We start from the raw sequence: 18,091 nt of genomic DNA on the forward strand, positions 1-18,091 counted from the left end.
TTATTTTCAGTTCTAAAAGCAGCCTTGACCAGGGAGATAAGAGGATAGATGAGGAGCAGGGAGGAGGAGAAGGGTCTGGAGACGTAATAGAAGTGGAAGATAAGGATGAGAGAAGAGGAGATAACCAAAGTGGGGAGAGTGCAGAAAGGGAGAGGGAGGTGAGAGGAAATTGTGGGGATGAGAGACAGGTGAGAGAGCGGAGAGATGAGAGAGAGAGGCACTCCTACAGTTCCAAAAGACCAAAACAAGCAAACTCACAGAACCCTCTACCGAAGACCTTTATGCAATTCTCATAGAACCAAGTCAACCTGATGAACAAGGGCCAGCTTTTGACCACAATTCTAAATTGGGATAACAACCAGGTTTTCCCACCCAAGCATCCCCTCCCACCCTACCCTAACCCTTACTATTTAGACCACTCAAACACTTCCTTTGAATAAGCTTTGAATTGCTTGTTGGCCTATTCTTGTTATTAGGGTTCCTCCGGTAGGAGGGACTCCCCTTACTTAAATCAAAAGTCTATCTACAAAGTCTAAAACTACTAACCTGAACTTCATTGCCACAGCCTAAACTTTGTCAATCTGTTCATGAAAATAATTAATTTCAGCCTAAACCGTACAACGGAACGTTAAATCCAATTCAACCAACGCAATCGCTACCAAGACGAACACAGCAGTAGTCTAGTACTGTACCGTAGTAGTATAATTTACCGGGGCAGCTTCTCCACACAGGGCTACGTCGCATTTTGCGTTGTTACTGACAATGATCGCTACCAGTGAGCTTTTTATGAATGAACGATTTTCCACTAAATAAATGTCAAGCTTATTTACGTTTTGGGGGGCATATTTTAAGTTAGCAGATGGTACTGTTTGAATCGCGATTCCATCTTCTACTGCCGGTAACGTCGTAGAATAATCTTCAAATGGGGTTCTTTATAAATGAATGAATGCAATGAGTAGGCTAAATGCCTGAAAATATCACGAGAAGGGAAAAACTTAAAAGGACGTTTAAGTCATAGAGATTAGGTCAATTTTTACACCGGTCTGCCAAATGTATTCGTTTTGATTCAACGATGAGGCTGCCTCTTGCAGGGTAAATGAGAAGACATCAATTTCATTCTACACTTCACTCGTATTTTCAGTTGTAAATGAGCAGCAAAAAAAATGCTTTTAAATCTATGTAATATTTATAAATAATAAGTATGCATTTTTATATAAAATATACAGAAATATCAGTTGTAAAAATGTAATTCAAAAACGGACCCCTGTGCAACCGACGCAAGCAAGCACACCCTACAATTTACCCAGAAATTGTACCCTCTCTAGTTATTGTTATTATTCTTAGGACTGGGTGTCAATGGCAGCCCCCTGAAGCGCTTGGTCGAAAGTTGTGAAATTTGGCACGCTCATTGGGGACAGTCCCCTGGTCCAATAAAGAAAGCTGCTGTGAAACTTGGTGTACATCCCTCATTTCTCATGGGGAACAAAAAAGCTTCAAGGACCCATAAGGTCCGCCATGATGGATTTTCCTGTACAGTGAAAACTTGGGGAAATCTTTAAAATGCCTCCTCTTAAACCAAAGGTCCAATTGACTTGAAATGTTGTACAGATGTGTAGAATTGATGTCTTTATATAGGGTGACATGGAATAAGAAATTCAAAATGGCTGAAAGGGGTGTATTTATGTAAATATCCACATTGCCACAATATCTTTGTATCCATCCATCCATCATCTTCCGCTAAGCAGGGAGGCCCAGACTTTCCTCTCCCCGGCCACTTCCACCAGCTCTTCCTGGGGGACCCCGAGGCGTTCCCAGGCCAGCCGAGAGACATAGTCCCTCCAGCGTGTCCTGGGTCTTCCCCGGGGCCTCTTCCCAGTGGGACGTGCCCAGAACACCTCACCAGGGAGGCGTCCAGGAGGCATCCTTATCAGATGCCCGAGCCACCTCAACTGGCCCCTCTCGACGCGGAGGAGCAGCGGTTCTACTCTGAGCCCCTCCCGGATGACCGAGCTTCTCACCCTATCTCTAAGGGAGAGCCCGGACACCCTGCGGAGAAAACTCATTTCGGCCGCTTGTATATCTTTGTGTCAATAAATCAAATATAATTTTGACTGATGTTTTTTCAAACCTAATAGGGTTCAAGATGACATCACTCTGAAGTACCATAAACAATTTAACCTGGGTATGTCAAAATATGATTGAATTAGAGCTGTTTCAACTTTGGCTCTATCTAACAACGCTTACCACAGGAGAAACAGCGTACTTTTTTATACAGTAACTGAACATAATAATATTCAACACTGAGAATAGCTCAATGGGCTGGGACAGTGACCTACAAAGTATAAGGTTGTAGGTTCGAATTCAGCCACAGTGTTTGAGCCTGTCTTAAAATTGAATAGTTTAGTTAAACAGGATGACATCGTTCTGAAGTACCATGCGCAATTTCATCTTGATATGTCAAAAGATCATTGAATTACAGCTGTTTAAACTTTGGCCGAATCGAACGATCCGTGCTACAGGAGAAACGGCTTCCTTTTTTATACAGTAACTGACCGCTTATTCTTATCCTTGAGGGTAGCTCAATGGGTTGAAACTGTGTCCTGTAAAGTGCAAGGTCACAGGTTCGAATCCAGGCACAGTCTTTTGGCCTGTCATAATTTTGATTACTTGTTTAGTTAAACAGGCAGACATCATTCTGAAATACCATGCGCAATTTAATGCAATTTCACCTTGAAATGTCAACAGTTTCTTAATACTCCTGTTAAATTTGCCTGAAAACGCCTAAACAGCATACCCAAAGTAAATTGAAAGCTGTTCTTGAACCATTTGGAGTACATGCATGTAAATGATCTCTTTTGAAAGCTGACACTGAAGTTATTTCCCCTGTTGTCAGGACCCCTGTCAGTCCTACTGGTGTTGAGTAATAGAAGCTTGAACACAAGGAAAGTGAAAGTTTCTATTTCCGCCTAGATTTTGTTTTGAAAACAGAGGCCTGAAGAGGCCTAGAGGTGGTAGGTATTAGCTGGAAGACTAAATTGGACCACAGGTTGAAGCCTTATCCAATTCAAATCAAAAGTCAAACATAATACCACAATATATTCATATTTGACACGTTTTTATAAGAGTACATCCAGGCGTTTTCTAAAAGGGCCTTTTGGGGGGGGGGGGGCAGGACGCACAGACCTAGTTGGCTTTAGAGGGCTGTCAACGGGGCATGGAAGCTCCTATTGGGTAAAACAAGGTATCAATCAAAAGGGGAGGGTTCAACGGACATTTTGATGCCTCCATATCGTAAATACTCCGTTGCTAACCGGAGAAAAGAACACTTTTATGTGAACAAGTTGTTTCTTCCGTCGGCTAACTTGCATAATGAAACAAAGGATAATGGCTATTCATGAACGTAAAACATTGTATTTGGACGAATTACTTTACATGGTTAGATACTTTGAACCCTTGGGAATGTACGCAGATCAAGTTTTGATGTGTTATTTGCATACCTGGACGACACGGAACCTTTGAGGGTAAGTAGAGACGTTTGGCTTTGTAAACAACACCAAAGTGGTGAGTGGACAAAGACGTTGACTAAACTTGTTGTTGTGACTCGATCTTGAAATGGTTTACATATCTACAAGCACAAGAATCGTAGCTTTCCAATGATGTATAACATGTGTAGTAGTCTAAAAAAATATATTTATTAACATTTAGTGCGTAGTAACTGGGGGAGGAGGGGGCAGTGTTTCGGGCCCGCGGGCGGGCCTGGTCTAAAACTGACCGCTTATTCTTATCCTTGAGGGTAGCTCAATGGGTTGAAACTGTGTCCTGTAAAGTGCAAGGTCACAGGTTCGAATCCAGGCACAGTCTTTTGGCCTGTCATAATTTTGATTACTTGTTTAGTTAAACAGGCAGACATCATTCTGAAATACCATGCGCAACAGTTTCTTAACCTTTGTCCCAAAGCTGACCAATAACTAATACTCATATCACGCAGTCGGAGCACAGCTAGATAATCAGCGTCAGCACCCTTGGGTACCCAGCATGCAGTGCGGCGTGTTCGTTCAGTTAGATGTTTGTAATGTTATTGTTTGTTAGTTAATATAATCTTGTTGGTCACCCTGATTGGTCCCATTAAACTACACAACATGCACAGAGTGTCGGCTGCTGTACTATCACAAGCTATTTTCGCAAGCAGCTTAACATGAGCTCTGTCTAGCCCCGTTGCCCACATGACTATTGTTAGTTGTGCATTGACTGATATTCTGGAAAGAGATCAAATCAAAAACAGTTTCAATATCCTATAAAAAGCTAATAGCCCTTTTTATTCATAAAATCTTAACAGTTGGTGTGTAGCAGAGAAGCTAGAGAGACTGACTTCTAACCTTATGCTCATGAGTTCAAATCCCCATTCAGCCTATTGTTGTTGGCCAAACATGAAGTAGTTTTGCTCTCTTGTTGTCTAAGTCTCCATCTTCTTCAGTGTACATGTTAATAATATTTTGCCATTTTGCGGAGGAACCCGCATCGCTGCTTGCAGCTATATTTTATTCTTGTTGTTTATTAATTACTAACTTTATGTATAATGCAAGTTGGATTTATTTGTTTAATTGGACATATTTACTGGAAGCATTTTCTATTGAATAAATAAAAATGAAAATGTTTTATCTAAAGCTTGTGTCTTTCATTTGGGTTAATGTGATAGCCAATCTTTGTTTGGCCTCAATTGGCTCTCTGTATGTAGTTCTTTGCTTACAAAGGACAACACCTCTTCTAACTGTGCTGGGCTCATCCTAAAATAATTGTGGTATCTTCTGCTGTCAAATGCCAACTCCTGCATAAGATTATAGTAATCCCCCTGCTTCTTTCGCGCGTGGTTGAGTGGATGAACCCACTGCCTTGTCCTGCTGGAAGATCCCTGCTGGAGGAGTAAAAAAACTGCTACTTTCCTTTCCTCAACTCTTGACATCTGTAAAAGGGTCCTTTTTGAAAACAATGAAGACAAAGTCTAATGTTAGTCGTTTGGGCAGTAAAGTTTAACATTTGAATGATGGAGGCTAGCAATGTGTGCTAGTGCACACATTGCTTTCTCTTTTAGTGCAAAATTTAACAAAATGTTGAGTTGGCAACTAACTCTTTGACCATTAATCAACAAAAACAACTTCACATTTAAACAGGTTTATAAAACAACATTTGCATAACAAGTGCTTTCTTTTTGCGTTTGACTGACACACACACACACACACTTCTGTCCCCTTGAGAGGCTAGTGAGAGAGAATAGCTGGTGGCAACCTGACCAAGTTGTAATGAGAAAAAAAAAGTGTTTTTTTTACTGTCCTCGGGACCTTAACTGAACAGTCACTTGCCAGCTTAGCGTTTAATTTCTGTAAGCTTCGCATCTATCTGCTTTTCAATCTCCAGCAGAGATACCTTCTTCTCTTTTGCAGTTCGGCGGAAGCTGTTGGATTTGGTGATGGTCAGTTGGCTTGTAGGTTCTGCTTTCTCAGCATATTCATCTGCTGATTTCTGAAGTGCGCTCCATTTTTGCCCTCTTCTTTTTCAAGTCATCCAGCTCATCTGTGAGGGCCTTTCTCTTCAGGTCAATTCCTTGCCTCTCCTTCTTTCTCTTCTCTTCATCCAGGTACCCATGGTACTTCTGCCTGGCTCTTGCAGCTGAAAGCAACAGTTCTTTGGTGATCTCTACCTTGTTTACGCCCCCAACAGACCAGGGGCCTGTTCCATAAAGGCCGCTCAAATAAGTTGGACTTAATGTCCCAAACCAGACTTGAATTAGTTTAACAAGTCAAGCGGGGCTAAAGCGGTTCCATAAAGGCCAATTTCAGCTCACGCAGTCCTACTAATTCAAGTCAGATTTAAGTAGTCAAGCTAATTGCGCGTGAACCTATTCTTAAGCAGCCCAAGAGTTAAAACATGGATCATACAATCCACCACGGCAAAAGCAATGCACACGGCCACGTGACTTCTTCCAGAAAGAACGTTCCCTTTAAGCCTTGTACTATGACAGCTCCCTCATCCACCGCTTCATCAAAATGAAACGACCCGCCATGATTGACGTGAACGATAAGCTACGTAGGTCGAGGTCCTTTTTTAGTTACTTCGTTGATTAAAAAACAGACACCCTCTAAACACATGTAAATTTACTTTTTTGACATTGTTTTAAATAAATAGCCTACTACTAATCAATATACATTACCCAGTAGCCTAACTTTTTAACATGGTTGTGTCGGGAAAATGGAGGATATAGATGTAGCCTATGGATTTAGGTTTGTTTTGCAATTGTAGATTACTGTTAACAACTATATAGCTATGATAATTATACTTGCATAATTTAGATTGAGATAGGCCTATGCCTGATGCCTAAACATTTGAAATCACAAACTAGGCTAGCCATAGGCTACGTTTAACGTGGCGTGTACCAAATCATTGTTCATCATCGTTTAATGCATTAGGCTAAATGTTGTAGCCTATGTAGGCTATTTAAGTTGATTTTCTATCAATGTTGAACATATTGAACTGATGAGAATAAGAAAATGAGAATAAATCATCGTTTTCCCATTGGGTCAGTGTTACAGGAAGGTCTGGTTAAGCACCAAGTCACGCTAAGCCTGACAGTTAGTCTGCCCCGGACCAGACTAGTTTCGCAGCCTAAGTTGCCATAGTAACCGAGTTTGAACTACGTTGAGTTAGCTTTATGGAATCGAATGAACTAGAAATGAGTCCGACTAACTGACATAAGTCTGGCTTATTCGGTAAACTCGCTTTATGGAACAGGCCTCTGACATGGTCGACAATAAGCTTCTGAGCCACCAGGGACATCTCCTTCTGATTCTCTACGATCATTTCCTTGTTGATTGAGAATCCACGCTCAACACTGGCCTGTCCATGAGACAGGACAGCAGTACCTTCACCACATCCCACACTCTGGAAAATGATGGTTTCAACCCCATTGTCTCGTACAGGAGTGTGTCCACCCGGTCTGTCTTGGGGTCAAACTCCCTGAAGTTGGCCTGAAGAGCAGCTGAGTCACAAAACTCACTGAACTCTCGGAGGATGTCATCGCACACTGACTCGTCTACATGTTTGGCCTCAACAAGTGTGTGCAACATTCTTCTCATTTGGGGCACGCACAGATCCTTGGACACGGCCATGCGTCTTGGGTCAAGGCACTGCATGCTTCTCACCGGTTGGTGATGCACTGGACCCTTTTTCAGCGGCTTCTCAGTCAGAGTGGTCAAGTGTTTCTTACAGTCCATCTTGATCTCCAGCACCTGCCTCTCTGAAATTTTGTTGGAAGACTTGAGTTGGTTTAGGGTGGTTTCTGCTGCAAATCCAATGTCAATCTTGGAAGAGTCTTTGTGCAGACTGCTGTCCTGAAAAGCAACATGGAGGAGCTTCAGTGTGGAGATGGCCTCCCTCAGGGTGTTTTCCTTCAGAAATCGTCCCATGAGCCCTTCAAATATTGACATGAAAATAATGATTAATTTCAAATATTTAACATTTTAATTTTGATCACTCTTGGCAAATTCACAAAATAATAGTGTTAATAGTGTGAGTATGATACACTGTCTGATCAGACAAGTGAATAGTACCCAATTCATAAATTAATTTTCTAGATGCAGATTAACTCAAATTAACCCTCATTACACTAGAAGAGGGACGGTCCCTCCCAACCCACCTTTTACATTTTAATAGGTACAGTACAGAGAAAGTTTTAAAGTTGTTCAAATGCTCTACAAAGAAATATATTTTTTATCATAAGTTTTTATCATCAAGTTATGTGGCGGTGTTGTATTAACCTATTACATTTATCCAACATATTACTCCAAGACTAATTGAAATTGTCAAAATGTTACAAGACATTTAAAAGCCAAAATAGAATGTTGTTCTATTGCCATGCTTAAAACAAATATGAACATGTATGCCTTCAAAATATGTTTATGCTTACCTTTAATCAGTTTGAACATGTCCTCACTGAGGAAGGGAAGCATGGGTTTGTCTATTTGGTAGGCGGTGAAGAATGGAGTGACTTCTCTTGCAACGCTATTGAAGATTGCCACTTTCACGGTGCAAAGAGGATCTGCATGGCGGTCCTTCAGAGCCTCAAATGACTTTACCTTTGGATTGGGTAGTTCACCTTTTCCTACCATCTCAACGTAGGCTTTTACGTGCGGCCAGAGCAGCATTCCTCGTTCCGACATGTTGACATTTTCATTTTATCGATCGGTGATTACAAAATCGAAGCATGTTGGTGCTGCAACCAGTTGCCGTCACGAAATCTTCATGACGAGCAGGGCAGTTGTGGAACAGCCAGTAAATGCTGGAGAGTGTGTGTTCAACTTCCCAACCTGTAGATTTGCATCCATCTCTGAATGCGTTGTGGAGTATATGCAACCCACATGAACCAATGTTGACAAGTGACTTTCCCACATCCCTTTGCACACTCTTTTGGAGTATTTCGAAAATTTTCCAGTTCACATTCGGGCCGTCCACAGAGATTAGGATTAGGTTGTTGACTCCAATCTCTGACAGCAGGTTGGTCATTTTCCCAACGACATCAAGGGCAGATGAATGGCCCATGAACTCAGAGCCGATGTATTTGGTCTTCACATCGGCGCCATCCCATAGCCTCACATTCAAATCTATCTGTTTGGACTGGATGGTGGTTCAGGCTTTCGTCAAATAGCATTACATAGGCCCTTTGAGTCATCACGTTGGACAACGTGAGACTCTTAAAGTGGGGAGCGAGTCTGAACGAGCAGAGATACGCGCATTTTCTTTCGCCACAAGCAAATTGTTTTGCAATCTGGCTATCGGGGAACATTCTTTGAAAGAGCAGGCTGGCATCTTTGGTTGATTTAAAAGAATAATGAGAATTAGCCACCTTCAGTGCCCACATTACCTCAGCAGGTAGGACTTCATTTTTTTGTCACAGCATCGGTTATCGACCCCTGCTTGGTAGCGAAAGAGAGAGACGTGCTGCTAGGCGTAGCAGTTGACCTCGCTGTGGTGAGAAAGCCGGTGATGGGTGCTGCTGTAGCTTTGCTAGCAGCAGCGCTCTGATGTTTGATACCTTTGGAATGGCTAGTTAATGCCGCCTCTCCCATGTTTGAAATGTCGAATGATTTTCCACCACACCACCGACATTTTGCTCGTCCCGGGTCTTTGTCTGTTGTAACCCACATGTATCTTTCCATTCGTAGCCAAGCATCGTTAAATTTACACTTTCCTGGCATTTTTAAAGATCCCGCGGGCTTCCCTGAGTTACTGTTGCTATGGCCATCGAACTTTTCAGTTAGTATGAGAGCGTATGCCTGCTTATATTTTGAAAGTATTTATTTTAAAAGCATGTGAATTATTTAAAACTCAGCGTAAATGAACAACATGAAAATATGATTATAACAACTTTCCATGACTTCTCCAAAACGTTTGGGATTTTATTTTTTTCAAGCACTTTTCCAGGCCTGGAAATAACCATTTTAAAATTCCATGACTTTTCCAGGGTTTCCATGACCGTACGAACCCTGTGAAACAGAACACCCAGAATGTGTTCCATTTTCCCTAAACATCTGTTTGTGTCCAGTAGCCCGGCTGTGTCTCATTTGTCACATTTTAATGTGACAAAGTTTAAATGTGTGACTGTAGTTGGAACTATTGTGTACGGGTGTGTGTACAGAAAAGTTATGTGCCCTTATGGTGACCGTGTTTTTCTCCTGACAGTACTACCAGTTCCACGGCCAGCTCGTGCGACACAGACTTTTCCAAGGAGGATGAACAGCGACTGAAGGATTACATCCAGCAGTTAAAGAATGACCGTGCGGCGGTCAAGCTTACCATGCTGGAGCTTGAGAGCATTCACGTGGACCCCCTCAGTCTGGAGGAGAAACCCAGAGGAGACACTCAGAGGCTAGACCTGGAGAATGCCGTTCTTATGCAGGAGCTAATGGCCATGAAGGTAAGGGTGCAAGCACACACACACAAGAACAACTTGGAGTAATACCATGCTCAAGTAACTGGAAGCTGTTCAGGAACTCATGACCATAAATATGAGAAGATACACATTAGGGCTGTACAGTACATAGGAGTAACGGTTTGGTACGTACCGCGGTTTTGGGGTCACGGTTCGATATGAGTTTGTTACCACAGGAGAAAGCAACAAAGCCCTAATGCTAGGTTTCCTTTCATATTACTTCAATGCCACAGTCTAAACTTTATCAATCTGTTCACGAAAGTCGCGTCTACACAACTATGAAAACATTTTCCATGTGGGATATTTGAGTTTTTGTCCGATGAGTGCCCTTTTTACATTTAACAATACCAGGAATCTGTTTGTGTGTTTTTATAATGGGATTTTAGGGCAGTGAGTTTCCCATGATTATCCCGAGCACTGTGCAAAGTACTAATTTTTCAGGTGCCACGTTTGGATGAGCGCTTCGAGATCCCTAAGAAATAATTTGCTGCCAGTTTGGCGATGGATCTCTGTCAGCCACGTTGAGAAGCACTATAGCCAACACAGTGTTTGGAACTGATCATAGTTGTATTTATGGAAGAAATGCTGGATAGCTAACTAATAGAAAGACCATATTAAAAGTTGATTAATTCAGTATAGCTGAAAGGTTATTAGTTATAATGAACCACTGATCTCACGTGACACTGTGTTGAGTTGAAATGCCCTGTATTGATTTGATGAGGAGTTCGTGAAAATTCAATAGTCCTACAAAGTGCATCGCTTTCAATGACAAACTTATTAAAGACAAGCGGACTCCGCGAAAGATTGCGAACGCCAATACAGCCAGGTGAGCAGATATTCTGTTTGGATGAAATTCTAGCTAGCTAACTAAGATTAGAACCACTATTTGCAGTGGATACTTTATTTCAGTATAGGTGGAAGGTAATTAGCTACAACTGTTGCTGTGTAGACGACACAAACAACTAACTACAGTTTAACCTAAGACAGGAATTTAGTTGCTTTACATACTTTCACTTAACTTATTTACGCATCACTATTTCAGCGCAGATATGGCCAAATCTTTATGGATGAAATGCTGGCTAGCTAATTAGTGTAGCCGGTGTAGATTAGGTAAACTCACTCGTCAGGTATGTAAGCTATACAACGGAGTACAATGGTACACTAGCACTTTCGAGGATAATGTTCTTTAATTGAAATTAGTTTAACTACATGCTCTTCTGGTTCCACCCATTGACATTTATTTGCTTTTCACAATGTATGCTTCATGTTTTGGCTACCCGCAATCTTGTTGTTTACGATCATTAACCAATGCACTTTTTGTAAAGTACTCTCTTGTAAGTCGCTTTGGATAAAAGCGTCTGCTAAATGACTAAATGTATACAGGTCACCCGCACCAGCAAGGCGCTATCTTTTCATTGGCGTAGCTGGTAGTGGTCACGCTTGGGATGCCAGAGGTGGCGTATGGAAGATTATTCCTGTCAAAATTCAAATGAAAATAAAATTCTCAAATTATACATTGAATGCTTGAAACATCTGCTCAAATGATGCATGCCATGTTTAAATTACACATGGTTTGTCACGTTTCCAATTTAATTTAAACCCTGTGAAAAAGAGATCGAAAATTTAAATGCTAATTACTCTGTACGTAAGGCATGCCAAACAACCTCAATGGGCAGGGCTTTCGGCAATGTCCATTTTACTTAGTCTTAAGAAGATAGATGCACGTTTTCAGCCATGGCAAACCAGTCGATGTCCCAGCTCCTAAGGGATGATGCAGTTGTGCAGGAGCAAAGTCCTATGACAAAAATGACACCTGTTTCTCATCAAGCAACCGTGGCTGGATCAGCACCGGACCGAATGGGACCTGGGGCACAAGGTTGGTGTGCTGTCTTAGACCCGTATTTATATTTAGGCTGATGCTGTTTTGTGTGTTACACGTGCGAAAGACTGATCCGTGTGCTAGCAATGTTGGTGTTGTACACTTAGACGAGGGCTGCAAATGTGAATAGTTGAATGCAGTTTCCATAAGGTATCACTGTTTTTCAGTAAAGTACAGAAACATACATTGGACATTAATGTCAATCTATTTTTCAATGTGTTAGTTTTAGGGGAGGTAAATTGATTGTTTGCACCTTACTTGTGCCAAAACGTTACCCAACGTTATACACGAAGAATAACAGGTCATCCTACTCCTTGTCAGTCTTCAAAATGAGGGGAAAAGTGTGTTTCATACACACACAGATTTCTTTAGGTGCTGAAAGTTGTTGAAAAGTTGGAGCTGGAAAGAGTAGGTTGGGGGAGAAGAAAATAAAAATTTCTGGTCAGTATGCTGAACTGTTAAGTCTTTAAAGTATAAAATTGGCTTATATATACCCTGTGTTTTAGTGCACCAATAAGGTCACCTTAATATTGTTTTCTTGTTTCTTTTAAATTAGACAAATACTGTTCATCATCAGAGTTTTGTAAATAAATAATTTGCCAGTTTCCAAAACTGAAAGATGCTGGAGGGTTCCAACTTCTAAGGTCCAGAACAAAGATCCTTGAACCCATCCCATGTCCAGATGACGCCCATGAATATTTGTGCTGTGACAAAGTTGGAGAAGGAGCTGCTACCATTTACAGTGAGGGAAAAAATGATTTGATCCCTGCTGATTTTGTGCCTTTGCTCACTGACAAAGAAATGTTCAGTTTATAATTTTAATGGTAGGCTGGCCGGAATCGAACCGGCAACCTTCTGATTAATAGCCCAATTCCCTAACCGCTCAGCCAGCTGACCCTCTAATAAAAGCTTGATCATTGATGTGGATGATTCACATCAAAATGCCAAAACCCAAACGGGAAATGCTATTAACTGTTTAATTCTCCACCACTTAATAACTTCTGTTCAACTTGAGGGTGTCAAATGAACGACAAAATCACTCAGGAAATGCATGTCACCCTCTATATGGTTAATATTACATGCAGCACGGATTATTTACTACAGGTTAAATATATACTCGCTGTGCTGTGCAACTACAAGATTGGCATGGGAAAATACAATTGTCTCTGTGAGCCTGACTCTGGCTCATCCATAACGCACAGGAGGCATGTTTCTTAATTTTGAGTTTTACATCGGTCCATTTCTTCTTAACTTCTGCCATGGTCCGGTTCTCCGAACACACAGCATTTACGGCCGTAGTGACAGTTTTCCACTCCGCCGACTTTCTTTTGTTGCTAATACCTACGGTGGCCGACGTGCAAACGCGCTGCAAATTAAGAAAACACATGCAAATAGACAAAACACAAGCAAATTAAGAAAACATCTTCATGAATTTGACAACACATGCGCAGCATTCAGCAAACGCGCTGCAAATACACACAACACAACCAAATACATAAACACGCTGCCAATACATAAACGCGTTGCAAAAACGAAAGCACACATACCAAAAACGCTGCATCCAGTGTTCACAACGGAAGTTCTCCAGGCCTCTAGGGGGATCGCTAAATGGAACAGCTTGATTTTCAGCCCCACGGAGCGAGAGAGAGAGAGAACATATGAGAAGTTTGTTTTGGAAATGGGACCAAAATCGAAGTTGCTCTTTTGAAAAACTGTAAAAGAGGAGGGCCACATGTAAAAATGAATACTAACCTTTTTATGTCGCCTCTTTACTTCGATGTTGGTCCAAACTTCTCATATGCTCTCTCTCTTTCGCTCCGTGGGGCCGAAAATCAAGCTGTTCCACTTTCCCACTGATCATTTCTTTGTCAGTGGGCAAACGTACAAAATCAGCCGGGGGTCAAATCATTTTTTCCCCTCACTGCATGTCCGACCCATCCAAAAAGATCTTAATATAGAGGTCAGTGTAAAACACTTGAAGATTTAACAGTAATTAAGGGCTTGCATTTGATTGACATCTTATTCTTGCATTTGTCTTGGCAGGTTGTTGAAGGACAAACTTTTTCAAATGGGCCATCCATTGTCTGTGTGTATTGCAGCAAGACATTTAGTCTTTTTTTTGGTGGAAATACATGGGCATATCAACCAGTGTGTAAGTGTGTCAAATATGCACATACTACATTTTCTGGATGTACACTTTATACATGCTTTTGCAATGCGTGTGTCTGTATAATCACTGATGGTATAACGTAAAGAACATGGCCACCTAAAAATCACATTACTTCCCACAAATGGCGCAGTAAAAACATTCTCATCTTTGTACCATGTATAAGCAGAATTGCAACCAGTCCAACAACAGCAACAGTACTAGCAGCTCACAAAATGACAGCAGAAACAGAGCAGGCACCGTAACAGACCAGGCACCAGCACCGACAGAGCAGGCACCAGCACCGACCATGAATTTGAGGATCCTTCTGAAGTTGAAGGTGTACTCATATTTGAACAATAATTGTCATCATATTATAGTATTACTATTAAGAATGCCTGTATAAAGGTAAATGAGAAATAACGTCCCTTTCCCAGAATCTATTATTTGATTCAACATGTAGCACCAGTCTATTGTAAGTCTATAACTAGGTTAACCTATGTGCTAATCCAGCAAGAATATGTTTATCTATACTTTTGTGTTTTATTTCAGACTGGAAAAAAAAGACTGACGAAGGGCAATCCACATACAGATTTCGAAGATTTTTTTTTACAAAAAGCTGAATATCTCCCACCTCTGCGGATTACTATGGATTTATCCGACACATCTGAAGACAGAACGAGGGGTTGTGTCGCTCTACAAAACAAACAAAGATGGCTGGGCATGTCCATTGTCGATCAACCTAAGAGTATATGACTAACATGTCTGTTAGTCATATACAGGGTGTGCAGGTGCATACTTATACATTGAAATGCTTACTCCTGGTGCCCTCAATTATATAGCATCAGAAATGAAAAACATACTTCAGAACAATGCTTTTCACAACCCACTGGATGGCCTTTCTGTCCATAGCTGCTCATTTACTAGTTGTAGACAACTGAAAAACAATAATTATATAACAAATACTGATGTCATTGTAATTATTCGTTCATTAAGTTTACTGTTTTTATTTTGTATAACTATTCTCAAGAAAACAAAAACATTGTTCTTCATTGGAGAAGATGATCAGATCAAATAAAAATGTATTTGCATAGCCCTTTTTACACGCAAGCATGTCACAGAGGGCTTCACATACGCCCATAGAACTGCCCCTCAACCAACCCAAACCCTCAACGAAGACAAGGAAAAACTCCCAGAAAAACTCACTGCAGGAGAAAAAATGGAAGAAACCTTGGGAGGAGCAATTCAGTGAAGGATCCCCTGCTCCAGAGACAGTTGGTAAAAGAGAGGAGCAGAACACAGGCTTGACATAGTCATACAGCAGGGAAGTGTCAATGGGTTTTGAAACACCAAAATCCATTGTTAAACTTGGTAGATGTAGGAAGGGACCGGGAAACTCGCTGTTGCCCGTCATGGACTGGTTTCCGGTTGGCAACCAGGTCCAGCGTTGGCAGACCGACGACCAGGCAGGTGCTGATAGCTCAAACCCCCCACACCACAGGGAATGTGTGGAGGGGGAACAGAGAGAGGAGAGCAGGAATTAGAGAAAGCCAGGATCAGCTAACAGTTACAGTCATATTAGAATGAGGTCCCCACGTCAAGTGTGGACTAGTGCAGCAATTTAGCAGAGCAAAAAAGGGTATTTGATGCAGCCCTAGACACTAAGACAGCGCCAGCCCCCCTCGGTTGGAACATGAAATCTGTTCCAGGGGAAAGAACTCTAAAATAAGTTATATTTATAGAATAAGGGTGAGAATGCCCCGTCCCCCGTTGTCACCAACTAGTAACGGACACTATAATATATAAACTATGATCACCTGGTTCCATCTTCCTCATGAGTACTTCGGCATAGTGATCTTTTCAGGGTAATTGGGTGGGGATCATGGTATAAGCGTTCACGTTCGTGATCCCTGTCAGGTTAAAACAAACCTGCGAATTCTACTGAATACACAGAAACCGAGTAAAAATACAATGATACAAATACAAATACAATGAAGCTCAACAAATGACAGCAGCCCTTCAGTCAGAGCAGGAAGAAAGGCCAGCACTGACCATCATATCTCTGACTGTCTACCAGTGCGATATTCTCTGCCTACAGGAAACCCACCGCGGACCTAAAAATCCTCGCCCCCGAGTGGAACGTATGACAACCCTCATAGAAAGACGACATGAGAAATATGGCAGCATCATGCTGGCAAAAAATTGCACAATCGCCAAATCAACATCAAGGAGCGATGAAAACAACATTGAAGACCACTGAGCTCAGAGGAGTTTCCTCTGCAGTAGAGATGCAGTAGAAGTGTGGGCCGAAAACTGCCATCTTAATCTGATCCACGACGCAAAACAACCAAAGTCCTTCAACAGCGGACGATGTAGAGCAGGCTACAACCCTGATATTGCATTTGTCAGCCACAAGATCGCTGGATTAAGCAAAAAGCCAGCTGCTGCTCAATGCGAAATCCACCACTAAACAGCCAAGACCACAGGTAGATCGAGTAAAGCAAGCCCAAACCATGGGACTGACTGACTAAGCCGTTCTCCCCTGAAGCGCATCCACACCTTTAAAACCGGTAAAGCCATCGGACTGGATAACATTTTCACTGAAGAGATCAAGCATTTTGGACCTCTAATGAGGAAATGGATCCTCCAGCTGATGAATAAGTGCATGCTGACAAAAGCCATCCCAAATATTTGGAGGAAAACCAGGATTATTGCCCTTTCAAACCAGGCAAATTTCCAGCGCATGCAAAGATCTTCCGCCTAATCTCTCTGCTATGCCACCTCTACAAGCTGTGTGAATGCTTGTTTTGCAACAGGCTTTCCCCTGTTGCTGAACCATCCATCATCCCTCAACAAGCTGGATTCCGACCTGGCAAATCTAAAACATGCCAACTTCTGAAGTTCACTCAACACATTGAGGATGGATTCCAGAAAGGAGCGGTAACAGGAGCTGTCTGTTGATCTGTCTGCCGCATATGATACTGTGAACCATTGCCTCTGCCTAAAAAAGATATTGGAGGTGACAAAAGACCTGGCATTCACAGACCTCATTGGAGCCCTCCTGAAAGACAGATGCTTCTTTGTTGTCCTGAATAACAAGTAGTGTCGCAATTGACAACAACAAAATGCCCTACCTCAAGGTAGCATACTGGCCCCACTACTATATAACATATACACCAACAACCAGCCAATGGACCAGAACACTGAGCGTTTCATCTATGCCGAAGATCTCTGTGTAACATCTCAAGTTAGTTAACTAGTTTGAAGTAGGGGTGGGCGATATGGCCAAAATCTTCTATCACGGTATGAGTCATTTTATATCACGGTTACAGTATATATCACGGTATAGTAATTGTTCTGTAAATTCAATTAAGAAATGGTACAAAATAACCATACCATACTTCATCATCACACTCGATTATTTATTACAAACAAAAACAACTACCTGACATGAGACAACACTTGAGTTAAAAACAAAAGACTTAAAAAAGTTACGAGTATGAGCGTTCCGATTGGCTGATGCGCAGTCATGCCATCCGCATGGTGACCTACTCACAGCTCAATACGGATCTGTAATGCCCTCCGATGATAATTTCAAAATGAGCAAAGCGATCAGTCTGAGTTTTACTATCCATATCTAACTTCGGTTTCGGCGTATCAACCATTTTAAAGCCTCAGTTTGATATTTCCCGGCATGACCTCACTCTCAGTTAGTAAGTAGTTAGCCTTCACTAGTCAATTTTACAACAATAATTTTACAGCACGAGACATAAAACTTGAACAACAAATCGAATTGGTTACCTGCAGAATGGGTCATCAAATATATAATTAATTAGCATCGGCATGAATGTGGTCCGCTTAGACAAAATACTCTCCGTTCCGTCAGACCAACTCAAATGTGCTTCAAGGTCAAACGAAAATAGCAAATCAAAGTTAAACTACAATTCTAAATATCGCAAGAATGCGATTTACATTTAGTCATTTAGCAGACGCTCTTATCCAGAGCGACTTACAGTAAGTACAGGGACATTCCCCCGAGGCAAGTAGGGTGAAGTGCCTTGCCCAAGGACACAACGTCAGTTGGCAT

General features: G+C 41.7%; 1 protein-coding gene and 1 long non-coding RNA gene across 4 annotated transcripts in view; both read left to right on the forward strand.

Moving 5' to 3' along the window:
• mcc (MCC regulator of WNT signaling pathway) overlaps window positions 1–18,091 on the forward strand; it is a 351,584-nt gene that overhangs the window by 302,891 nt on the left and 30,602 nt on the right. For all 3 annotated transcript variants that reach the window (XM_062478461.1, XM_062478464.1, XM_062478462.1), the window contains one exon: window positions 9,730–9,964. In XM_062478461.1, the coding sequence (XP_062334445.1) occupies window positions 9,730–9,964 (235 nt within the window). The remainder of the gene's footprint in view (window positions 1–9,729; window positions 9,965–18,091) is intronic.
• LOC134034124 (uncharacterized) lies at window positions 13,699–14,771 on the forward strand. Its single transcript, XR_009932196.1, has 3 exons — window positions 13,699–13,818; window positions 13,902–14,010; window positions 14,195–14,771. It is a non-coding gene; the product is annotated as an uncharacterized LOC134034124 (long non-coding RNA).

This window comes from Osmerus eperlanus, chromosome 14 (genome assembly GCF_963692335.1).
Source record: "Osmerus eperlanus chromosome 14, fOsmEpe2.1, whole genome shotgun sequence".
Lineage (NCBI taxonomy): Eukaryota > Metazoa > Chordata > Actinopteri > Osmeriformes > Osmeridae > Osmerus > Osmerus eperlanus.